General features: G+C 46.9%; 1 protein-coding gene across 1 annotated transcript in view; it reads right to left on the bottom strand.

Annotated features, from left to right (window-relative positions):
- The window catches only part of SHFL (shiftless antiviral inhibitor of ribosomal frameshifting), a 941,958-nt gene that overhangs the window by 362,702 nt on the left and 553,521 nt on the right, over positions 1 to 25,735 (bottom strand). Inside the window, exon 6 of the mRNA XM_069604047.1 lies at positions 20,695 to 20,838. Coding sequence (XP_069460148.1) covers positions 20,695 to 20,838 — 144 coding nt within the window. The remainder of the gene's footprint in view (positions 1 to 20,694; positions 20,839 to 25,735) is intronic.

Raw genomic sequence — 25,735 nt, 5'->3', positions numbered from 1 at the left:
AGCATTCCACAGGCTTAATGCAGCCAGAACCCAGTCTAGGTTTCCACCCACCAGACTACACACATTGAACCAATACCACCACACCTAATGCTAGATTTCAGCCACCATCAAGCATTACATCGGCTGCACACTTAACTGGTGCACGCAAGCACCCTTTGACACCCTATTCTTTCAACTGACCTGGGCTACGGTCACGAAGGGGGTTCAACCTACCAGCGCTTTGAGGTCATACCAAGGATATATAGAGTGTTATACAAATGCAAAATAACAATGTTCTTGGTATCACAGCTCCGGAAGACCCAAAGTTACTACTATTGGGAATCTGAGGGTAAACAATGTACAACCGCCATGAAAAATTGTTTATAGCTACTACAGTTGGCCTGATAAAGCGGACCATGACTATAAATTGGGGAGCTGTGGAACGCCCCTGCCTCGGCAGGTGGCTTACCCAGGTTGACATGTGCATATCCATGGAAACAAATATATAATGGAGAGGGCTGTCCAAATAAAATGCAGAAAATAGGGAAATGAGAGGTGGAGGGCTAGAATTGAAGGCATAGGGGTGTCTAAGCTGGTTGATTTTCCTTCCTATGTAATGGTAATCAGTTGTTTCACGGTCAGCGAATCTAGAGGTTGTTCAATAGTTATGCTTTCTACTGAAAATGGGGCATTGCGTTTCATTTTTTCCAGCAGTTGTATGTGTCAGTGTTGTTAATGGTAACAAAAAATAATTAAAAATAATTAAAAACAAAAAAAGGAGAATGGTCAGATCAGGGAAAAAGTAGTTGAGAGGACCAGGACGTCCATAGAAACCAGAGTTCTATGAGAAAATGTCCCCAGGAAAATTAAGGCATGTGAAAATGTAGCCAGCAAAAAGCCATTTTCAGAAATGTAGTCATTCAACACAATCAATACAAAGTGTGAAAATGTTGCCAGTAATAAGGTTGGTAAAAAAAGCTATTTAAAAAAAAAAAAAAGTAGAAGTCTGTAAACCCAATATTGACCCAAACCTTTCAACAAAAACCACAATCACCCCAACTCCGCTCTTAAACCTTCTCCTAACTTAATCAATAACATGAACACTTACAGAATACTTACCATTCAGCACGATAAAGTATTTCATGATCATGTTACTCACTACAAAATCAATGGAAAATTAACAGTGAAACTAACTCCAACCCCATAACCAGCACGCCACAAATGACATAACCCTTGTTTTTAGCCAAACCCTTGCTCTAATCCTATCCTTGTCCTAACTGTAACTCTAACACTTACTGTAATACTTATTCTACCCTAACCCCTATGCTTATCCTACCTCCTATCATACACCAACATCACTTGCCCACCCCAATTTCCATATTGCTTTCTTTAAAAGTGACCCAAACCGTTACTTTATTAGCCCTAGCCTTACCCATAACCTCTACCGTAACCCTTATTCTGACACTTAATCTACTCTAAATACTAACCAATCACCAACATCACCAGCTCTGCAGCAACCACTGGGAGGAACCCGAGGGCGTCCCCTACGCCTCCGCTGATCCTTCACCTGTCCACTGCAGTGTCCCTCAAGGATCTCACCGACACTTTACAACGTGTTCACAAAACCGCTCTTCGATATTCTTGACTATGTGGGTGTCACCTACACCAACTACGCCGATGACACCCAGATACTCATCCCGATCACCAGAGACCATACAGTGGATAAAAAATCCTTAAATGATGTCTACCAGGTCATTCAAGCGTGGATGGCACAACATGAGCTCTGTCTCAATGATAAGACGGAGCTCTTCATCTTGGGCTCCCATCTTCGACTTAATAGATTAGATTCCTCATTCAAATTGTTCACCATCAATGGCAATACCATCAAGGTATTCAATGATACTAAAACCCTAGTCATCCATCTTAACTCTACCTTATCGCTCTCCAGACAAACTAATGCTGTAATCTCAGCTTCCACCTACATGTGCAAACTCATTACAGCCTGCCGACCTTTCCTTACTACTGCTAACTGCACCATCCTTGCCAGAACACTCATTATGTCAAAGCTTGACTATTGTTTGTTTGTGGTACAAGGAGACAGTTGGAATTGGTTGATCTGGTCGGTCTAAGGGATGTTTATCTGATAATCCTGTCCGTTAATTATGGTGGTGCTTTATTATTTAGATATTTGTGGGTGAGGGTGGCAATTTTGAGTCGAATTCTGTCAAAAGTAGATAGCCATTTGTATTTTCTCCTGGTAGAGGAGATATGTTCTTTTCTTGTTATATTTAGTGCTGCTCTCAGAGCTTTGTTTTGGAGTGCCTGTATTTTTTGGATGATGCGTTTGCTCGCACCAATGTACAGGGCATTACAATAAACCAATTTGTAAAGTATGAGAGCTCTAGAGAGAATTAGAACGCTGTTTGTGGATAGAAATTGTCTACCTGTTCTAATTAGTTTGCACGTATATGCGGAAGAAGATGCCAGGGAATTAACTTGTTTTGTAAAGTTAAGGGTGGCATCTAGATAAAAGCCTAGGGTCTTCACCTCATTAGCTACTTTGATGTCATTGCCGTCAATGGTAAAGTATGCGTAGTTCGGACTTAATTTGAACAAATGGGCCGTAGTACCTAGGATGATAAACTCTGTTTTATCATCGTTCAGGCAGAGTCCATGGGTGGCCATCCATGCCTGAACAATGCCATACATTCTATTCACCAAAGCCAGGTCCATGGCGTAATCTCCAGTAAGAGGTAGGAGGATTTGGGTATCGTCTGCATAATTCGTGTAGGCGATACCCAAATGGTCCATTTCGTCAAAGAGGGGCTTGGTGAACACATTATAGAGAGTCTGCGAGACGCAGGACCCCTGAGGTACACCACAAGTAATGTGGATAGGATCTGTTGATGCAGAGGGTGAGAAGACTCTCATAGTCCTAGGGCTCAGGAATGACTATCCATATTATAGCTTCCTTGGAGAAATGGGCTGCAGAGTCCAGGTGGATACCTAGGACTTTATGGTCTACCAAGTCAAATGCAGCCGAGAGGTCTAGGAGGAGGAGTAGGGCTAATTGACCCATCTCTCTGAATTCGTCTATTTGGGTCTTAAGATCAATTAGAGCTGTTTCCGTACCATGTTGAGGACGGAAACCAGATTGGCGAGATCCTAGTAAAAGGTTATATTCTAGGAAATTCTGGATTTGAATATATGCCACTACATCTAAGATTTTTAAGAGAAACGGCACAGTCGTTACAGGTTTTTGGGCATGGTTGGGTCAAGGGTTTGCTTTTTAAGGAGGGGTAGAACCCACAATTCTTTCAGATTATTAGGAACAGTACTTGATGTGAATGAGGCATTAATAAGATTAGAGATGAAGGGTGCAAGTTCTCTAGCGGCATCCTCGATAAGTTGTGCTGGGCATTGGTCTCCCTTACAATTGGATGGTTTGAGTCCAAGTATGATCTTCTCCACCTCAATAACAGAGATTTTGGAGCAGCTGAAGCGTGTTTCTTGTTTGTAATGTGGCAGCGTTGCTTTATTAGTAGTGGACAGAGATGCTAGTGAAGCATTCTTTTGGGCGATTTTAGTTTGTAGACTAGAGAATTTGTTAGTTAGTGCATGATGAATGTCGGTACACCAAGTTTTGTCTTTGGTACCATTTCCTTGTGGTAAGATGGGTGTTTCTAGGTCTTGTATTGGGTTAAGATATTGATCAGGTTTATTTTATTTTCTACTGAGGGTGAGAGTCTCCAAGCAGTTTCGCATTTTCTTTTGACTAGTCTTAGATTTTTTAAATGTGGAGTGAACCATGTGTTGAGATGTTTTTTAGGTTTACTCTTCCTTAGTTTGAGAAGGGCAATATCGTCAAGGGCAATAGTCATAGCTTTATTGTATTCTTCAATTAGAAAGTTGAGGTCCATATTATCAGGTAAGGAGTTGAGGTTAGGTATTAATTTTTTTTTGTTTCTTGTTAAAGTAGGTGGGGCAAGCGGGGTGGTCTGAGCTATAGCCGACTTAGTTACCAATGTGAATTTACAGAAGATAATGGTCAGTCCAGATTTGAGGAGCTATGGTAGTGATGGAGACATTACAGTGGTAATCTGCAATCCGATCAAAGGTTCATCCTTTGTCATGTGTGGGAGGTTAACTTTCTGGGTAAAGCCTAGTTCTTTTAGAATATTAGCAATGGCAGTGGATTGGGGATCCTTAGTAGCATTATAACCCAAGTTGAAGTCGCCTAGCACTAGGGTTTGAGAATTATTCTGTAAGTTATTTAAAAATAACGGGTTTGGTGGTATATAGATGAGATGAATATTCAATGTTTGGGAGTTAGCAGTGGTTATTTTGACTGTTAGGCATTTGCAAGATTTCAAAGTAGGTGAAGCGGCTAATCTCATGAAGAGGTTAGTTTTGGCAATAATTGCTATTCCACCTCCTCGAGAGTCATGCCTGTCCGCTCTCATGAACGTGTAATTATCAGGGACTGCCGGAGAGAGGGCAGGGCCTGCGGCATCATGCAACCAAGATTCTGTGATGGCCAACAAGTCAAGGTTATCCGTTAAGATAATGTCGGATATCTCAGTTGCGTATGCAACTGAGAATCTTGCATTTATTAAGGCCCCTTTAAGATTAGGTCAAGGGGTTTCTGAGGCCTATGGTGAATTGGATCTAGAATTGTCTATACTAATATATGATATGATATGATATGGTATTTGTAACGCGCCTATACACATGTGTTTCAAGGCGCGACGAGGCAGGGAGGGGGGGACAAGGGGAGACAGACAACGATCTTACTAGGCCAGGTGTCATTCAGATCGCGCAAGTGCAGGGGTAGGGGAGGGGGAAAAGTGCAAGGGGAAGGGGAGGGGGGGAAGTGCAGTACAAGGTAAGTGGCGTAACGTAATAAATAAATAAATAGGGCCAGCTGGTGGCAAGTGTGAGGTAAGTGCAGAACAAGTGCTGGGGGGGGGGGCTGTAGGGATACAGAGACAGTCCCGCAGTGCAAAGGGGTTCCAGGGCATCAGTGCAAGTGGAGAGTGGCAGGGCCCAGGGCCGAGGCCGTTTAGAGTGGTCCAGTTGCAGGATCAGTGCAGTTTCAGTGAGGAATTAAATTAGCTGTTCAGCAGGGGAGAGGGAGAGAGAAAGCAGAAGCAAAGAGGAAGGTTTTGAGGTGCTTCCGGAACCGGAGATGGTTCTCCTCAAGTTTCAGGGAGGCAGGAAGGCTGTGCCAGAGGGAGGCCCCTGCCGCAGAGAGAGATCTACCCCCAGCTCGTTGCTTCGAGAAGCGGCTAACCCTGAGGGAAATGGAGGCGGATGAGCGAAGGGCTCGGGAAGGAAGATATTTGGGAAGAGAGAGTTGAAGGTATTTAGGACCCAGGCCCCAGAAGGCCTTGTGGACAATGCAGAGGGTTTTGAACTTTATCCTCGCAGCCACTGGGAGCCAGTGTAGAGATTTCAGTCCTGGAGAGATACGGTCTCTGGGCTTGAGGCCAAGGACAAGTCTCGCAGTTCTGTTCTGGATGAGTTGCAGAGGGCGGAGAGTGGAGGCAGGCAGATTAAGATAGAGGCTGTTACAGTAGTCCAGCTTCGAGAGAACCAGGGCTCGGGAGACAGTGAGCTTCTGGGGGAAGGAGAGGAAGGGAAGAATACCTCTGAGGAGGTGCAGCTGGTAGTGTGACCTCTTGGCGACATCAGAAATATGAGGAGAGAAGGAGAGTGTGGAGTCGAAGATGACCCCAAGGTTTTTTGCCTTGCAGGTAGGAGCAGGGAGGGGGCCAAGGGAGGCAGGCCAGAGAGCTACAGGGAAGGAGGGAGTGGGAGTACCGATGAGTAGGATCTCAGTCTTACTGGCATTAAGGCAGAGGTCATTGGCGGCACACCATTCTTGGATAGCAGACAGACAGTCAGAGATGAGGGAAGGAGAGGGGGAGGCTGAGGGTAGCCTGAAGATGAGTTGGGTATCGTCCGCATAGCACTGGAAATTAGGGCAGAGAGCGGCGATGCGGTGGGCAAGGAGTGGCAGATACTGGTTGAACAGCCAGGGAGAGTGATTAGATCCCTGGGGGACACCACAGGTGGAGAAAAAGATGTCGGAGAGGAAGGACCCCAGTTGGACCTGGGAGGGTCGATTTGAAAGGAAAGAGGTCAACCACGCCAGAGCCTGACCAGTGATACCCAGGTTTTCCCAGAGACGGTTGAGCAGGATGGCATGGTTGACAGTGTCAAAGGCAGAGGAGAGATCGAGCAGAATGAGAGCACACGGAGTGTTGGAATCGAGGTTCAAGAGCAGGTCTTCACGGATGTTCAGGAGAGCAGTTTCCGTGCTTCTGGCAGCTCTGAAGCCAGATTGATGGTCATGAAGACTACCAACAGATTCAGCATGGAGGTTAAGCTGGGAAATGGCCAGTTTCTCCAGGAGCTTGCCCAGGAAGGGAGTGAAGGAGATAGGGCGATAGTTAGCCAGACAGGAGGGGTCGGAAGAGGGTTTCTTGAGAAGAGGGTGCACAAGGGAGTGCTTGAGGGGGGAAGGGAAGACTCCAGAGGCGAAGGAGTGGTTGCAAAAGTCAGCCAGGGCAGGAGCCAGGGAGTCGATGTGGTCCTTGATAGTTTTGGAGGAACAGGGGTGAACCTGTTTAGACAAGACTTTCATAGATCGGACTTGTCTGGAAACCTCGTCAGCAGAGAAAGGTGGAAGGGCAGAGAAAGAGGGAGGAGGGGTGACCGCAGAAGGGCCAGAGGAAGGGTCGGGGAGGGAGGGAGGGAGGTGAAAGGAGGAGAGCGAGGACAGGATGTCCTGAGTTTTAGAGATGAAGTGAGAGGCCAGTGCAGTGCAGAGGGCATGGGAGGGGACAGGAGAGGTATAGACTGCAACAGGGTTGGCCAGCTCCTTGCAGATTTTAAAGAGTTTGGCGGAGTTGTTTGATGCCGCAGAGATGCGGGCTTGGATAAGGGCTCTCTTCTTGGTGAGAACGGAGAGCCGGTACTGCCTTTGGAGCAGGCGGCAGGCCAGTTTGTCAGAGGATGAACATGAAGCACGCCATTTCCTCTCTGCAACCCTGCACTTGCGTTTTAGGGTGGCGAGATCCAAGTCATACCAGGAGTTACATTTGGCTTTGGGCTTCAGGCGGATTCTCATGACGGGGGCAAGGATATCAAGAGTAACAGATATAGCAGAGTGGAGCATGGAGAGGGCTGTGTCAGGGTGGGAGTCAGCTGAAGGGGCAGGGGGGGCGAGAAGGTAGCAGCAAAAGCCTCAACTGACACACGCTTCATGGGTCGGATGACCGAGAAGGTGGGTGGCAGTGAAGAGGGTGGCTTTGCCTGTGGGGTAGGCAGGGTGAGGTGGGAGGATAGGAGAAAGTGATCACTCCAGGAGAGAGGAGTGGAGAGAGGGACGGAGAGGGGAAGGTCAGAAGAGATCAGAGCATCAAGAGTGTGCCCAGCAGAGTGAGTAGGCCCAGATGGGAGAATAGAGAGTGAGAGAGAGTCGCAGAGGTCACGGAAGAGACCAGTGGGGGGACTGGAGGCATCAAGGTGGATGTTAAAGTCGCCAAGAAAGAGGAGTTGGGTGGTTGAGGACAGGAGTGCGGAGGAGAGGTCAGCCCACTCAGAGAGGAAGGAGGAAATTTGACCAGGTGGCCGATAGATAGTAGCCACGGTAAGGGAATGGCTAGGAGAGAGAGAGAGAGAGTCGGCAGACAAGGCATTCAAAAGAGGAGTAGGTCTGCGTAGGAGTGACAGTGGCAGGAATCCACTCAGGGAAGATAAGGGCAACACCACCCCCTGCACGGTTGGGCCTGGGCACGGAGAGGATCTTGTAACCATCAGGTAGGAGTGTGTCAAAGCTGGTGGCAGAGCTGGCTGTGAACCATGTCTCAGTGAGACAAAGGACGTCGAGGTCCAGTTCCTCAAGAAGGTGACAGATATTGGAGGAGTGCTTGATGGCAGAGCAAGTGTTTAGTGTGGCAATGTGGAGAAGGCTGCCATCCTTGAAGAACTTCCGGGGAGGAGTACAGATCAGAGGTACGCCCTGCGGAGGTATTGAAGAAGGAGGTGAAGAAGGAGCATGAGAGGGGGCAGGGAGGGAGGGTAGAGGCAAGGTAGCCAAGGATAGAGGAGGGGGGACAGCAGGAGAGGAGAGGAAGTTGATGAGGTGTGGGAAGCATCTATCGAAGAGGTGAAGGTTGGCCTGAGGGCCTTGGACCAAGACGGAGAAAGGAGAGAGCACAGAGACCATATGAAGGGTCCATAGGTCAGGCGAAGGCACGAAAAAGAGGATGTCAGTGAGAGTTTCCTTAGAGCAGGCATTAGTGTAGGTGTCAGCGATAGGGAGGCCTGGGTTGGAGACCAGGATGTCCTTTTTAAACTTTTTCCTACCAGATTTAGTGAGGAGAGCAGGATAGTCAATGGAGAAGCAGTTAGAGAAGATAGGCGAGACGGAGAGCACCATGGAGTAGGAGGGAGGGAGGGGGGGAGACAGACGAAACGAGAGCTTGCAGACAGGAAGTGAGCGGCAAGCACAAGTTACCACAATTAGAGCAAGCAAAACAGTAATGCGTATTAGGTACCGGGCCACCTAAGTTTGAGAATCCTGCGAGGGGAGAAAAAGCACCCTAGTAAACCACAACTGTGAATACAGTGAGGCAAGGCCCCATGCGGATGTAACCAGGAGTAGGAGGGGTGGGCCGGGGAACGGAGAACAGGTGGAACTGGCGCCTGGCGTCCCCTGCGGACACCTGCAGACACACAGGGAGCCGCACTGTAGGAGTCGCCCTTGGCCTGGGGCCCTTAGCCGCGGGGGCTGCCGGGCAGAGGGCTGCCCAGGAGGGGGGAGGTTATAGGCAGAGGGAGAGGAGGGGGGGGGGTTGGGCAGGCGGGGAGGGAGAGGAAGACCAGGAAGTGGGAGGGGGGAGCAGGAGCAGGCACAAACACCGCGCTAGGAGCGCGAGGTACAATTCAACTTTTTTTTTTTTTAAAAGAAACAAAACACACTCACGGAGGCCCAGGCAGGGCTTCCCTGGCCTGCTGATCCCCTCAGGCCACCGGCGACCGATCTCCACGCACAGCTGGGGAAAAGAAGCGAGCGCGGGGAACGGCCGTCGAGTAGGCCAGAGGGGAGGCAGGCACACAGCCAATCAGAGGGGGGGTGGGCGGGCAGGGAGGCGGGGAGGGAGGGGAAGACCAGGAAGTGGGAGGGGGGAGCAGGAGCAGGCACAAACACCGCGCTAGGAGCGCGAGGTACAATTCAACTTTTTTTTTTTTAAAAGAAACAAAACACACTCACGGAGGCCCAGGCAGGGCTTCCCAGGCCTGCTGATCCCCTCAGGCCACCGGCGACCGCTCTCCACGCTCAGCTGGCAAAGTTAGGTTTAGGTCATTCAGAATTAGTCAGGCCTGTAAAAGGCTCTGGAAATACTTTGTGAGGTAGACTCCTTTTGAGGTTGTTTAATCTATCAACTTTTTTTGCAGGTATTCCATACAGTTTGGATAAGCGTGCTCACAGTCTGGTATTTCTATCCGCAGTACTACATGGTGCCTGTATGATGGAGGGTTCTTGTAGTGGGCTAAACTTAAGAGATGTTGTAGCTGTCATGGTGGGGGGAGTAGGAGTACTATTTAAAGTCGTCGTAAAGGACAGTATAGTAGTCGGGATGGTAGCCTGTATTTCTATGATGATAGGAGAGGCAATGTGTAGTGTTAGCCACACAACCTTAAGTATAGCACATAGTAGGAGTCTATTGGGACATGGAAGGTGCATAATGGCAGTGGGATGCAGGCAGTCTAGGTTGGGCACAGTGGGCTAATAGTAGGCTAGTTCAAGTGTAGACAAAGTGGACTGCAATAGCACAGATGCAGATAGGCACAATAGGCTATGCTATTTTCAGATGCAAATTAGGCACAGTGGGCTGAGCTAGCATAATTCAAAATAGGGACAATATACTTCTAAAATGCTCCAAACGCAGCTAGGCACAGTGGGCCGAGCTAGCATAATTTAAAATGGATATACTACTAAAATGCTCCAAACACAGTTATGCACAGTGGGCTAAGTTAGCAAAGTTTAAAATAGACACAATGGGGTTCATTGCGACCTGGGCTCAAAGGGATACCGGGCACCGGTAATGACACCGGTGCCAGTAATCCCTTTACGCCCAGTTCCCGAGGTCCCTTTGCGGGTCCCTCCCTTAACGCCTGGTTTTACCAGGCGTTATGGACGGGACACGCAAAGGTATACCGGGGTCAATAACGGTACTGCAATTTGCGGTACCGTTACTGCTGCCTTCCCCCTTCCCATTGAGCCCTATAGGGGCTCAAATGGGAATGGGGAATGGCTCTGGTGAATGGGGAATTACCGGTCCCGCCGACCTCGGACTGGACCGGTAATTACTCCCTTCACCAGACAGGAGTCGGACCGATTTTGGAGGAAGCCATGGCGCTAATAGGGCCATGGCTACCTCCAAACTCGGAATGAGGGCCAATATGCTACTAAAATGCTCCGAACACTGTTAGGCACAGTGGGCTAAACTAATGCAGGTTAAGTGGAATAGTGTAGTCGGGCATATTTAGGCGTAATTTACTCGGTGAGTTATGTGCTTCTACCGTGGAGCCATACAAATGTATGGCGAACAGGTTTGGGGCAACAAGTATAGCACCAGGTAATAAGGTGGGGGACAGGGGTGGGATAGCGAGAGCGTAGAGGTTAACGGAAGAGGTCAAACAATGCTGTTTACTTACAGTAAGTTCATAGTTCCATGATTGCTGCTTAGGTGCGCATAGATATGGGTCCAGGATTTCAGCAAAAGTGTGTAGGCAGTAACGGTGCCCTAAGGCGAACAGGGTCAAACAGGGTATGTGGCCTTATAATGGCCTTGATTGTAGCCGCCGGCTCTTCCGCCTGCCGGCAGATGTTTCCATTCAAATAGGAATCAAACAACATTGCTTAGCAACGGAGAGGCAACACAGCCTCGCTCTCATCCCGCAATGCGCCCGACATTTTTAATAGAATGTTGGAGCTTGCGGATGTGCTGTGGGAAGATGCAGATTATGGACAAGATGTCCAGGAAACAGGTAAGTGCTGGGCACTAGTGTGGTCCTGGCAGCGAATAGCAAATTGGCCTTGTATATTGGGCTCACAAGGCAGCGGGTACTCGCCTGGGCACTCGGCATGGATGGGGCTCCTGCCCTTTTCACGGCATGTTGTCCGGGGTTGGGGAGGGTCCTGCCCTCTCCATGACGTCTGGATACTGTAATGCCCTCCATTTAGGGACAAGCCAACAAAACCTAAATAAGCTTCAAGTCACCCAGAACAATTCCACCAGGGCAGCTCTAAATATTCCCAGGAATCAGCACATCTCTGACACCAGACGCAATTTACGTTGGCTCTCAGTAGCTCAAAGAATCTCCCTTAAAACGCTCGCCCTCACACACAAATGTCTGGCCAACCAGGCTCCCATCTACTTGGCTAGCCGATTCAAACCTCACAACTCTACCCGTCCTCAGAGAATTGCCAAAGCTAACTGTCTCTCCCTTCCCAGGTTCAAGCTTCAGAATACTGGTGGGTTAGTTTCCCGGTCCTAGCCACCAAACTGTGGAATACACTACCCAACCCGCTCAGATCGGAACCTTCCTTCCATTCCTTCAAGAGCAAAGCCAAACTGTGGCTCTCTGCTCAAGATACCCGTTAATCCCCTCCTGTCACTTCGGACATTAATCTTCCACTAGAATGACCTTGCACATTTGTTGATGCCATTGTTCGGCATTCACTTTGACCGTAAATACTGTGTATATAGCCTGTATGTAATTCTGTTTGTATGTATTTTCTATATTCTTGTATTGTACATATATTCTGTATCTTGTCCTACTATCTTGCTGAATAAATTGTCACAGTAACTGAAGATATGCGCCCAGATGCCTTTTGGCCAGGCGCGCTATACAAATAAACAAAATACAAAATACACATACTTCTCCCCATTGGTCCTCTTTTCTCAGGGGGCAAGGGAAAGGCCATCGCTTTTGGATCCCGACCCTGGGGTGGATATGCAAGTGAGGATCACCTGGGTGGAGGGCACTTGAGTGTGAAGACAACGTCTTTGGGCGAGACATGTTATCCCCTTCTCCCATGTAAAAACCCTCTATTCTCCATGCCTTTATGGGCTGTCAGTCTTTGTCCCTTTCTTCCACTCAGAATGTCCCACTGACATTTCACCTGAATACTGGGATTAGGAGGATGCTATGCACACTTCCATTCGTTCGAACTTTCTTAAACACCACTTTTGTACTTAGACCAGGAAGAGGGCCTTGGAGGAGTTCAGTTGTTGCCAGGCATGTCCAGTTCATAGGTTTCATCATGGTCAGGCAATCAAAGTTAAGCAATCACACCTGCAGTCATTTGCCAAGTCCCAGGTGTATAAAAAGGGTAACCGTCCAGCACAAGGAGAGAAACAGCCTGGAGAGAAGGACGCAGTATGGCGAAATGAAGCGCGCTGGAGAGCAACAGGCTTGAGAGAAGGCCTGCCAAGCAAGAGTGCGGAAAAGACACTGGAGCCAAGGCTGGCAATAAGATGGTCTGAGACCCTGCTTTCCTCCCTGCCTAGTGCTCACAGCAAAAGCAGTGGAGTACTTAAGCCTCCCAATCGTTGCAAGTCTCTGAGGAAGTGAGTGGTGCTCTCAGTTGCTTCGGCTGTGGAAGAGCGGAGCTACGCGCTGCAACATTTCTGGGTGGTGCTCGTAGCTCCCGCGAAAGGAAGGCGGAGCGAATCGAAGCTGGAAATCTAAGCAGAGAAACCCGAAGGAGCCACCGCAAAACACCACTTAGTGACAAGAAGGGAATACTCATACCAGGGCGCTCTGGGGATTGGAAACAAACATGTATGAATGATGAACAAGCTAAGAATTGCTATAAGTACTGTGGAAGGCCAAAGGCAGTACATTTGAATACCGAACAAGCTGCAAGCTATTACAAGTGTTTCTGAAAGCTCACAAATGTATCATTGAATAACAAAATGACTGAAAGACAGTAAGAGTATATTTGGATACCGTAAAAAACAAAACCACGTAATGAGCACTTATGAAGTAAATAGAAGCAAGGTGGTACTGAAGGGAATCACCAGGGAATGAGAGGTGTGAGACAAGTGGGGGCAGAGCCAGAAAGCTGCACATTAAAGTGGAAGCCACAAGTGGTGGCCAAGTTAAAAGGTTGCTATGAAAGATATGAGATGTGAAACTGAGCACTAGCCAAGTATAAAAGAATGCAAGAAACTACAGGTTAAAAGCAAGCAAGAAAGCTGAATTGGCAGAAACCAGAGGAATACAGAAAGCATTTTGAAGTACACAGGTATATCGGTTAAGTGACCTGTAATGGGTGGACCGTGTGATCCGTCAACTACGCCTAGACCGAGCGACCCCAACTTCGGAAAAACTAAGGAAAGAAAATGTCAAGAGGTTTATGTTCAGTCACAGTTGAAGTGAATCAAAAATGAAGAAGAGCCATCAATGTCAATAATTGAAATACCTGGATGACTAAAGATCTGAACAGTATTGTTTTGAAAACTGGAAGAGTTGAACTCTTGGGGAAGGGAACCCTAAGGCCTTTTTGGAACTGAACTTCAGGAAGGAGAAGTTGAATCTAAGCCAAGAGTTTGAAGAAGATCAGAACTTTTTTAAACAGTATTCTTTTACTTGCAGACATCCCTGCACATTGTATACAGTTTTGAACTTACTGAAGCAGGCTAGCCTTACTTTTCTTTGGGTAGGGAAATCCCACCTTAGTATAGGGCAAGTTAGACCTTACTTCATTCTGACATAGAACAAGAAATAAAACTTTCGATGATAAAGTTGAATCTGTTGTCTGTGTCTAACTTCATGATGCCTTCATACCCACCGGACCATAACTCTTACCCTAATTCTAACCAAAATATTTACTCTAACCTTAACTCCTATCCATACCCTTACCCCTATCCTAACCCTAAATCAGGCATTTCTTCAGTTCACAGGTATTTTTCTCATGACTTTTTCAGCTACTACATTTTTGCTGGCAACATTATTATTAGATACCAAAGCCAGAATTGTGAGTGGAGTAGGAGTGGCATATTCAAAAGAGGAAGGGGTAATGTAAGACAAGGGTGGAAGGGCAGCTTTGAGAGCCTTACTGATGAGGAACACTACACTGCCGTCCTTCCCAACAGGTCGGGGTGAATGCGAAAAGGTAGCAGAGTTAATATGGAGAGCTGCTAGTGTAGCAGAATCATGAGGGGAGATCAAGGTTCCTGTGATAGTATGAAGTGAAAGGTGAGGGTGTTAAGAGTTGAAGTGATCAGTGAAGCAAATAGGCTTGTTGCAAATGGATTGTGAATCCCAGAGAGCAAGTGAAAGCGTGATGAGAGATGGGCGACTGGAGTAGGTGATGTGCGGTAGAAAAGGGAGATAGATGAGATGAGAGATCCTGGTAGAACCGGAGTGTCTAATTTGAGGTGGGTGGGTGCAGGGGGGTAGGAGAGAGATGGGGGAGGATGAGAGTGCTGCATTAGTTAAAGTTGAACCTGAAGACTATGATGAGAGAAGGGAAGAAGAGTGAATAGAAGGAGAAATGTAGCAAAGTCAAGGTGCATGATGAAGGTATGACAATTCACAAGATCTTGTCACTTTTCCCCACAAGGGGAGACTTCCCTGTGAGGCTATGGAGGTGAGACCACCACACAACATTCCCCCAGGGGGTGACGGTAAGCAAAACCTCACAGGGAGAGACTTCTCTCTTGGGGTTAAGGACTCCCGTTCCGTCACAGAACTCACTATATTTGTCTATAAAAAATCATTGAAACCATCAAGGCTTCAGCAGAAACATCCTCCAAAAGTCGATTTTTGTTATTGTAATGTCACACCAACTCACCATCAGACAAACAAAACACACTGAGAAGAAAAGGAGGATATTGTAAATAAAGATAACCCAGTGGTTGGCAGCAAACCCTACTGGGATGAAGAAGACTGAGCGAGTGAGGAAGAGCGCTTATGAGCGAGACACACATGACTATGGATCTACACTGGGGAGGGACCAGTACCTCCTCTTAAAAACAGAGGAAGGCCCAAAGTATGTTGTTGGTGGCAGACGGAAGGTTCAAAAGCTGGCGAGAGACCAGAGCACTACTGGAGGTCTTCGGCCAAGAGGAAGCTGGCAACCACAAGGCGGAAGTACGGAGAGGGCGGAGAGCCAAACAGTGTGTGCCCAAGAACAAGAATCTTTATTTTTCTATTTTGTCATTAGTTAATTCTTACCCTCACCTGGTATCCACGGGCCGCCGCACGATACTGGATGGAGGTCTAAGCGCTATCCCGGACCCCTCTCTGCTTGGTTATGTGCCAGACATTGGGTAGTGCCTATAACACGAGAATGGAGCGTTAAGATACTGGTTCTGTGATCGGTGGACTCCCCCCTCCCTCTGGTCCAAATCTCCTCCCTTGGGGTTATTGCTCACCTTAGGTTTTTGTGCGTTGAACTCTCCGTCCTGCGTCTCTGTGCAGGGGCTCGTGGTTGATACGGGCGTTCCGTGGACCTAGTTGCTTCACTAGTCCGTGTGCCCTTATGTCGGGTCCAGTCCGGCTGTGACTCTGACTCTGCTTGCTGTCTTCCAGATGAGTTATTAAGTCTTTTCCGCCTTTATTCGGTCTCTCTCTTTCTCTCCGTTTTCTCTGTCTTCTCTGCGTCTTGCTCCACTACGCTGTTCCCTAACAAAGTCTCTTTTTGTTTTCACAGGGATGGTTGCGATCTCGGAGTTGCCGCGCCGATGGCGAAGACCATGGCGAGTTATTGATGAGCAGAGCGCTGCGCTCTTTATTGGTGTTAATTGCTAACCTGTGTTCTCTTCCCTTCTTTGTACAGGTTGCAGTGATGTTCCGGAGTGATGAGCGATCGAAGCGCTGCTTGCCCAGGTAAGTGCTTTGTTAATGCTGACCTTGTTCCTTCTCCCTTGCAGGTTGCGGTGAAACCCTGAGATAAGAGAAGCGCAGGGGGCTGCTAGGACTCGCTGCTTGCCCAGGTAAGAATTGTTATTAATGCTGTCCTCGTTTCTTTACCTTTGCAGGTTGCAGTGAACTCCGGAGATGGGCGAGGTAAGCGAAGCGCAGGATGGATTCAAGACCGGTTACTTCACAGGTAAGTGTTCTTGCTTGCTAATGCTGTTCTTTTTCTTCCAGGTTATTAATGGAATCCAGATCTAGGGCTTCAGGATCGGGCCGCTGGAGAAGCAGATGAGCAGGAGAGGGACGTGGTGAGCGTTACGCTGCAGGAGTGCAGAATAACGTGAAGCGTGTTCTGCTGTTTGGGTGTGGTTTAAATAGCACAGGTAAATTAGTTCCAGGCCAAGTAGTTCCAGGCCCAGCCACTCCCAAAACACTAGACAGCATGGCTTGGTTCTAAAGAACTGAGCTGTGTAACATCCTCCATGTTGGATTAAGGTCCAAAACTGGTATTGCTTTATTCCTGATAATGAGCATGGCGCCAAAGGTGCCAGGACGGACTCCATGTATGTTTCTGATGGAGTTTTAAGGCCCTTGGGGTCAGTGTGAAGGGCCTTAGCCCCACTGCTGCCACGGGGCTGTTATACCTGAAGGGGTCAGGGGCATGGATCATTACATTAATATACAGATGGGGAGCAGGTGCAAGTGGATCTAGGTCACCTGGCCTAAGAACCCGCCCACCTGGTGCCTTCCTGCCTGCCGCTCTTTTTCACCACTTAGCAAGCCCCGCCCACCTGGTGCCTTCCTGCCTGCCGCTCCGTTTCTCTACTTAAGGAGCCCTCCAGCTTCTTTTTCTTTGCAGATGGGGAGCAGGTGCAAGTGGATCTAGGTCACCTGGCCTAAGCCCCGCCCACCTCGTGCCTTCCTGCCTGCCGCTCTTTCACCACTCAGCAAGCCACGCCCACCTGGTGCCTTCCTGCTTGCCGCTCTTTTTCACACTCTGCAAGCCACGCCCACCTGGTGCCTTCCTGCTTGCCGCTCTGTTTCCCTACCTAAGGAGCCCTCCAGCTTCTTTTCCTTTGCAGATGGGGAGCAGGTGCAAGTGGATCTAGGTCACCTGGCCTAAGCCCCGCCCACCTGGTGCCTTCCTTCCTGCCTCTCTTTTTCACCACTTAGCAAGCCCCACCCACCTGGTGCCCTCCTGCCTGCTGCTCTTTTTCACCACTTAGCAAGCCCCGCCCACCCGGTGCCTTCCTGCTTGCCACTCTTTTTCACCACTTAGCAAGCCCCGCCCACCTGGTGCCTTCCTGCTTCCCGCTCTTTCACCACTTAGCAAGCCCCGCCCACCTGGTGCCTTTCTGCTTCCAGCTCTTTTTCACCACTTAGCAAGCCACGCCCACCTGGTGCCTTCCTGCTTGCCGCTCTGTTTCCCTACTTAAGGAGCCCTCCAGCTTCGTTTCCTTTGCAGATGGGGAGCAGGTGCAAGTGGATCTAGGTCACCTGGTACCTTCCTGCCTGCTGCTCTTTTTCACCACTTAGCAAGCCCCACCCACCTGGTGCCTTCCTTCACCATCACTGTCTTGTGGCCAATGCTGGATTTGACTTTTATGGACTTCATTCATTCACGGTACGTCACTCTTTCTCAACTCTCATGCTGGACTTCCTTTGCATCTTGTACTCATGGTGGCCATGAATCATGCTGTTCCCATCTTCATCTTGTATCCTGGCTTGCAACATTATGTGTTACTACTGACTTCTGCAATTGTATTCGCTCTCCACTCTTGCTTTTCCACTCTTTTTGACTGCTTACTATTTTCTCTCCTCCTTTCCCTTCTCCCTTTTCCTATCTCCTCCCCTTACTTTCTTCTATGCACTTACTCTATCAGAATTGTCCCTGGACCTAATATGATAGAAACCTCGTCTGTTTCCTCCATCCTCCCATTACTGTTTTTTTCCTCCCCACCACCGCTCCAGCACTATCTGAAATGTCGTCAGGCCTAGTATGATAGTCGCTTGTTTTGTTCCTCCCCTCCCTTTCTGCACCCCTCTCCCTCACCTTTTGTTTTTCTCCGGCTCTACCAGAAATGTCGTCAGGCCTAGTACGGTAGTCGCCTGTCTGTTTCCATTTCCTTCCCACTCTCCCCCTCCCTTCCTTATCTATGTCTCAGCTCTTGCACTATCTGAAATGTCGCCAGGCCGAGTACGATAGTTAATTTCACATCCTTACTGTTCATAGCCTGTAAGAATGTGGTTGTATTTTCCCTTGTTCCCTCCCTTGCCTTGAAGCGCTTTGAAACACATTGTGTATAGGCGCTATATAAATAAACAATCATATCATATGATATCAATGTAACACATTTTATATCAAACACTTAAAATCAAGTAATATAAAATCAGAGTAAAGAATGAGAATCAAGGTGGCGGACTGACCCTGAAGAAGTGTGCCGACAAGTCCGCAAACAAGGCAGAGACCGCAACTGGAAAGGCTCTGCGGAGCTGTGCACTGGAGCTAAAGCTGGAAGAGGGAAGACACGCTAAGCGCACACAAGAAACAAGAGGTAGACCGGCCCCATAGGAAGAACCAGTGACGCCAATCCATCAGAGTATAGGCAACAGGAGCAGTGGAAGACCCGGGAGGGGAACACAGCAGATAGATCCTCAGGGGCCTAATCATACTCATCCCAGTGGCTGTGAATACATAGAAGAAAGTGAATACAAAAGCGACTCATCTGACTCATCTCAGTGGTTGTGAATACTATAAAGAGGGTGAAGGACAGTTAATTAAGTCCACAGAGTGGTTGAAGTATAATCAAAAGATAGAAAGTCATCTAAAGAGACTGTAAAACTCCGAAAGGGATATGGGTCAAAACCCTATTCTGAAAAACCAAGGAACTCTATTGAAAGCATTACAGGGGAATCAGAAAAGGTGGAACAATCACCTGGACAAATTAAAGGATTTTACTCACATGGTTACGGAAAACTACTTGAAAATAGATTATTAAGGCTGGAAGAAGCCTATCCAGGGTAAGGGAGTCATAATACCCTGGCCCCTTTCTATTCCTTTGGTATTTAACTAGCGGTAGGGTTAGAACAGGATAGCTTTGGACGGAGTACAGATCATTACTTTGGACTGCCATAAAGACAACAAGCATGTCACAGACCAAGAATAGAAATGTGGTGGAAAGATCTACAAAAATGGACGGAGGCGGAAACAGCAGAATGGCAAGAGTCGAGTAATGTTGGGTGGGAGGCGGAAGCAGGAACATTTATGGCCTGGAAACAACTAATTGCAGAATTATTTGGGCCCACAAATGACGGGGTTAGTGACCAGGACCCACCGGGAGTAATCGATACAGAAATCCTATCACATGATGAAGAAACGGAACAGGAAGGAAAGCAGGCTTGAGGGGAGGGTGGGAAGGGGGGAAACACAGTGGATAAAATGATGTGTACTAATATTGTCATGAACACTAAGTTTGGTTTCTGTTGGTTGTTGAAATAAAATCAATAAAAACTTTTAAAAAAAAATAAATGAAGCGAATGGTATTCCATTATCACTGGCCCTGGTGAGAACTCTTGTACTGATCTATAGAAGTACGGCTGACAGAGGTGGTACGTTCCTACCCGGAAATCTGTCAACTTATAATGACCCTTTGAATGTGGCACACATTTGGGCACCTACTTCTGAGAGGGTACTTTTTTTGGCCACGTGGTAGGAGCTAAGCCTGGAGCACCCTCTCCACTTGTGCAAACAATACTTCGCAAACAGGCACCAAAGTGCGCACATGACTAATTTTCAAGTCAAACACACTAAAATTGCAAACAACAATAAAACATTGACTGTATACATTTCAAAATTAACATTTGTAGCTATTAAAAGGAACATATTTCAAGACAAGCTATCTATAGACAATATAAACATTCTCCCCAGCCTTACGATTATCCTCTAGCAGTAGAAGCGAGTTTTCTGGGTCATTAGTGAGCACACATTCTGCAAGTATGAAACTGGTTGAGCTCCTCCAACTTTATCCTCCACAACTTCACCCTAAACCCCTCAGGCTTTTCTTTTCCTTGATTGATCTGTGCCAAGGCTAAGACATTCATGATCATGAAAAAACACCGGAAAGATCCAAAGCAAAATAGCCACATATACTAGTCTGAAAACTGCAAAGGCAAATTTGCAAAATCCGCAAGCAACTTCAGCCTACAGCCTGGTGCACAACAATTATCAGGGACAGGAAAGAGTTGCTTGAAAATGTACCGCATGGCAAGGAAGCATTTGCGAATTTCGGATATTTGTAGAAATGATATTCTCATCTTTTGAACTTAATTTGCAATCATACTTTTTAAAATTAGTTGTGTATTTTAATAAATGATTTTTCAAGTTTATAACTAGTCAAACAGTAGATACAGTCTTGTTACTTTTGGTTATAATGTTTTGCTATTCTTTTGGTACATTGAGACTTATGTTTCACTGGATCTTGCAGCACAGGTCACGAGATTGCATGCGGAAAAGGAGATTGTTTTTATTTTATGTTCTTATATGCGGGGGACATTAACAATAATAAGATGCATGTACGTTTCTAAAAAAAATTAAAAGATTTAAGTTTCAAAAAGTAGTACAAGATTTTCAAAAATTACTCTTGTGCCACATTTTAGAGGAACCTCTGAATTGAGCATTTTAGCATCTGTGACTTGCTCTCCAACCCCCCACATTTCCAAATATCTTATCAAAGGCCTGAGCCCCATTTTCATGGCTTTCAGATATACCTGCTTTCTTTCTGGCACTCTTCGCCACCACATGTTGTCGCAGAGGCGGCAGGCAAACTGTTTGTCGATGTAAGGGATGCAGTTCTTGTTTGCTTTGTTAAATATACGAAGATTCTTCTCCGTCAGTGCCTTTTTAACGATTTCCTGCAGTTCAAGATAAACAAAAAAGACAACACTCAGTTCAAGCAGTGGCCCATCTAATTTTGCATTCTAAGGATTTCTTACTACAACCGTGTGGTGGGTTGATATTGGAAGAGTCGGTTAAAAGCGATGGTTCAATTCTGCAAATAACTGTTCCAGAAGTACCACAAGTGAGCTAGATCCAGGCATAAATCAGTCTTGATGGGATTAGATGGCCATGACACACTTTTGTTTTTAATTTAGTGCTGGACAGGTTTGTTCTGCTTCTTTGCAATGTAATAAATCTGGCATTCTAGCCTGAACATATGCTTTTAGCCAGCTCCATAAATAAAATAAATGCTCAATGAGGAAGAGAGAAAAATCACACGTGTTCAAGCCCAAGGCTGTAATGTTATTATGATGTTGGCTTGATGCCCAAAATAAAATGGGGAAAGTGGGCAGCAGAAAGATAAAAAAAACAGGGAAGGTATGTGAGGGATCAGAAATGTGAGGCGGGAGTAACTGGTTTGCAACTTTTATCATTTTATTAAATAAAGCAGGTTGAATAAACGCCTCACTATTCCTACCATGACAATGTTCGCCCTGCCTAAAATATACTAAAGAAAACACTCTTACCAGGGGATATCTAACCCCCCAAACAATCAAAGCAAAAAGGAATTATATGGCAATTCAATTCTACAACAAAATAGAACAAAAAACCTACTTCACAATGCGACCATCAAGAGACTAAGGTCCCAGGGAAAGTTAAACAGGGGAATTTCCTCTTCCTCCTGACCTGTTTTCTCCCACATGTGATCCCCTCGTAGAACACCACCCTCAAGGTTGGGATCAGGAAGTGCCCGCCTTCCCATGGCCACATGAGTAATGTGCCAGGCCGAGGTTTTGGGGAAAATCACTACCGATTCATCAAAGGTACTTTTCCCTTGAACTGTGTAAACTACTTTTTTTGTGATGCGTAGGAGGTTTCACTCATGCTGTGGGGAAAAGGAGGCCTTGAGACAAAAGAAGGACTGGTCGGGAGTGTGTTAAGTCCGACTCAGGAGACTGACATGAGGTTATGTTTTGGAACATGGGTTTTATTGCGCCCAAAAAAATAAGGCCCTCCTGTCCCTACTTCTAAGGTGGTTCTTTGCCCTATCGAAGGACAATAATAAAGAGTGCTCTAAATCTAGAATCCAGTCCTCCATCCAAAATGTAGCTCTAAATCTAGAATCCAGACCACCATCCAAAATATAATCTTACTTAAGATCTGTTCCTACCACTAACACAAAAGGAATAAACTCAACCAGGAAGGTCAATAAATTATTTCCTCTCAACCTTCTAAATGGTGGCTAGTTCCTGACCACCTGCCCCCCCCCCTTCAAATGTCTCTATACCTTCTCCCACGTCGCCTGCCTGGTGGTAAACCTCAAGTTTCATATCTGTTCAGTGTCTCTGTATCCTTTCTTTCTGTCTTGGATAGTAGTCTCTATTCCGCTGGGTCCACCTGCAATTACACAGTCCTGAACCATGGAGTCTCTCAACCAGTCTTGGGGTTTCTTTTCCTTCTCCCTAACTGGGAGGATTGTTGTCCATAACGTGCCTTGGGGTCCTGCTGGCTGCTTCGCATACCTCACCTCAGTGTTGGATCTATGACACCCTGTCTTGGGGTCTCCTGTTTCTTAGCACCGCTGAGGATTTACTCTTTTGACTTGCCTTAGGCTCTCTTGCCTTTCACCAAGTCTTGAGGTATCTTATAACTTGCCCCTTATTGGGCACTCAGGCTTCTCATGCTTCCTCTCATTGATTGGTTTCTCACTCCTTCTTGGGGTATCTGACATCTCGCCCCTTCTTGGGATGACTGGTTTCTTAAACCTTCTTTGGATGTCTTGTACCTCACCCCATCTTGGGCTATCTGGCGTCTCTCCCTTCTTGGGTTGGCAGGTTTCTCACTCCTCCTTGGATTGGATTGTACCGCGCCCAGCCTTGAGCCATCGGGTTTATCAACCCTTCTTGGGTTACTTTGCATCTCAACCCTTCCCTGGGTTACTTTGCATCTCAACCCTTCCTGGGTTACTTTGCATCGTTATCTTGCATCTCAACCATTCTGGGATTATCTTGTATCTCACCCCCTCCTAGGGTTATCTTGTCTCGAACCTTGCTGACCAGAGGCGGTCTTCTTGGATGCTGAAGAATCGCAACTCCCTGCAAACTTGCTAATTAGTTCGCACGCGTCCGTTCCTCCCATCGGTACACGACAGATGCCGGTCGACCGCTTCTGGGTTGGTCACATCTCTTCTCTGTTCGGCTCTGGCTCCTGGCCTTGGAGAAGACAGCAGTGATCCGCTGGCTTTCTCACTCGTTCGCTCACCATGCCATCTGCGTGGCACTACTTACTGGCTCCACCTCAAAGGGGGACGTTCCTTCCGCTGGTATGCCTCTCTGTCTCTTGGCCCCCCCCCTTTGTGTCAGTTTCAAGGGATCTTTATGTGTCTCTGTGCAACAAGATGGGGCAACCCATTGGTTCTGCACTTCATGCAAGGATGGCAATAATGAATGATCAGAAACGACACCAGCCATGTTTAAAGGGCCTTGTACATTAATACCCGGCTTAATGTCCATGAACCCATCAAACAAATGGGATTCTCTAAGCAAGGGAGGAGTAAAAACACTACTTGTTGATTCCTTGTCATCTAAGAGGGAGTCACCCCCAGTAGGATCCTGCTTGCTCCATCCCCGAACGGGTGTTAAGCATAGCGGGCTCATCACTTAGTACCATATGGAGTAGCTTTCCTTTCGGAAGAAGGGATGAATTCATTGGATTTGTCACAGTAGCCAAAGGGGGAGTAAGCAAACATGCAGAGGACGAGCAAGCAGCAAGAGGGATAGATCAATCTGGGAATGTAAAGTGGGCCGTGAAGGCAATGAACCAAGACGCAGGATAGTAAAATGTGAAGGAGGATCAGCCACGGCAGAGGGAGCCAACAGAGCGGATGGAGATTACGGAACATCACATTGGCTGAAAGAGGGCAAAATCACAAGGAGGAGGAAAGGAGTGAGGAGAGAGAGTAGATGGCCGAGTGGAGGGATTTAAAAGTAGGCAGCAGGTTGCAAATCCTGGCATATGAAGTTTAAAAAAAAGAATGTGTGTACGCAGCACCAAGAGTAACGTCACGGGAGGGAAGATGTAACTTTGTCTAAGTTTGCCATTTTATTAAGTAATACATTTCAAGAAATGCCTCACTATTCCTACTCTGATGGGGATTACCCTGTCTAGCATAAACGAAAGAAAATATTCTAACATGAATATCTGAACCGCAGACTTATACATGAAATACACAAGAAAATATATGTATGACAATTCACAACAATAATTATATTTTGTACTAAATTCACAGTCTCTCTTTGTAACCTGTAATACATTCCCTTACCCAGGTTTTAAGTTGGATTCAGTCTCATTGTTCAACAAAAAGAAACAAGGAAATACAGATTTGTAAGAAAGTTCCACTTTAGTTGCACCTTCAACTTGTCAAAAGAAAGTTTCCAATAATCCAATGTCCGACAAAAATAAAGATTCCTCTACTTCTTTGAACAGATATTTCAGTCAATCAAATAGCATCAACGATACTCTTGGTCAGGATGATTTGTTACAATTTGTAAGACTCACAGCTTCTTAATATCAAGACCCTCTGCATTGTCCATCAGGCTTTGTGGGGCCTGGGACCTACCCATCTGCAACGATGCCTACCTAAATACTGTCCCTCCCGAGCCAACCGGTCATCTACCTCCAACCTTCTGCGAGTGAGCCGGTTCTCCAAGTAGAGATTTGGAGGGAGATCTTTATCCTCAGCAGGGGGTCTCCCTCTGGAATTGCCTCCCTACCGACCTCCATCTTGAACCCGATTTCCTTAAGTTCCTTCTCTCTCTCTCCCCCTCGCCTACTCTCGCCATCTCTCCCTCTCTCACTCCTTTTCCGTACAGTTTGCTGACTGGCCAGTTGGTGTACCTCCGAGTCTCACAGGTCCCTGGCACCCCCGCCAGTCCACTCGCCTCCGGGCCCTGCACTCGCCTCACCACCACTTCACTTTATCAATGACCCAAGAGAATGGCTCTCTCTGCACTTACCCCAGTCTCCACCGATTGGGTGTACTTGGACCCCCCAGGACTTGTCCCCCTCCTCCACCTCTCCTGCTCTTTAACCGTCTGTGCATTTGGCGACCTGAATATACCTCGCTTAAAGATAGTCTATCTGTTTACCCCTGTCTTCACTCCCTGCATGGTGACGCCTTAATTGCACTTAAAAGAAAATGCAGAATCGTCGTCAGACCCTTTTGCTGTTGTCTCCACTGTTAATTTTATTATATGCACTTACTCTGCCTGTGCAGACTATTATCGTTTCAGAATTTCAAGGGCTCTGAACAACTGTTTTTCTGCTGGTTTCCCCACCTCCTTGAGTGCTTTGAAATCCCAGTCCTTGTGTCTAGGCAATTTACAAATAAACATTACCATACCATACCATACCTTCAGCACTTCGCACCTCTCCTTTCAACATCATAAATCACAATTGGTATCTTTGTCAGGATAACTTTACAGCACTTCTGCTTCCTTCCGATTTACTCTCAGACCAGGCCCACCTGTACAAGAATTCACCGTGCAGGTCTATTTGTCTGCAGGAAAGCTTTCCACATTCAACAGTGCTTTTGAAATGATGAATCTACTGACAACCTAACGTTTACCACAGCTCCAGCAGATTGCAATTTTGTGGCTTTCAACAACTTTTCAGAAAAGACAAGATTCACATTAGCGTTCCTAAACACCTTCATGTAGGCAAAGCACGCTTCTTCTGAACATTCACCTTCCAGAAAGCAGCCACTTTTGTCTTTCTGCATTATCAATAACAAAAATGCCCTAAAAGATGTAA

This window comes from Ambystoma mexicanum, chromosome 3q (genome assembly GCF_040938575.1).
Source record: "Ambystoma mexicanum isolate Mex_15411 chromosome 3q, UKY_AmexF1_1, whole genome shotgun sequence".
Taxonomy (NCBI): domain Eukaryota; kingdom Metazoa; phylum Chordata; class Amphibia; order Caudata; family Ambystomatidae; genus Ambystoma; species Ambystoma mexicanum.
This window is presented reverse-complemented; position numbering and strand designations above follow the sequence as displayed.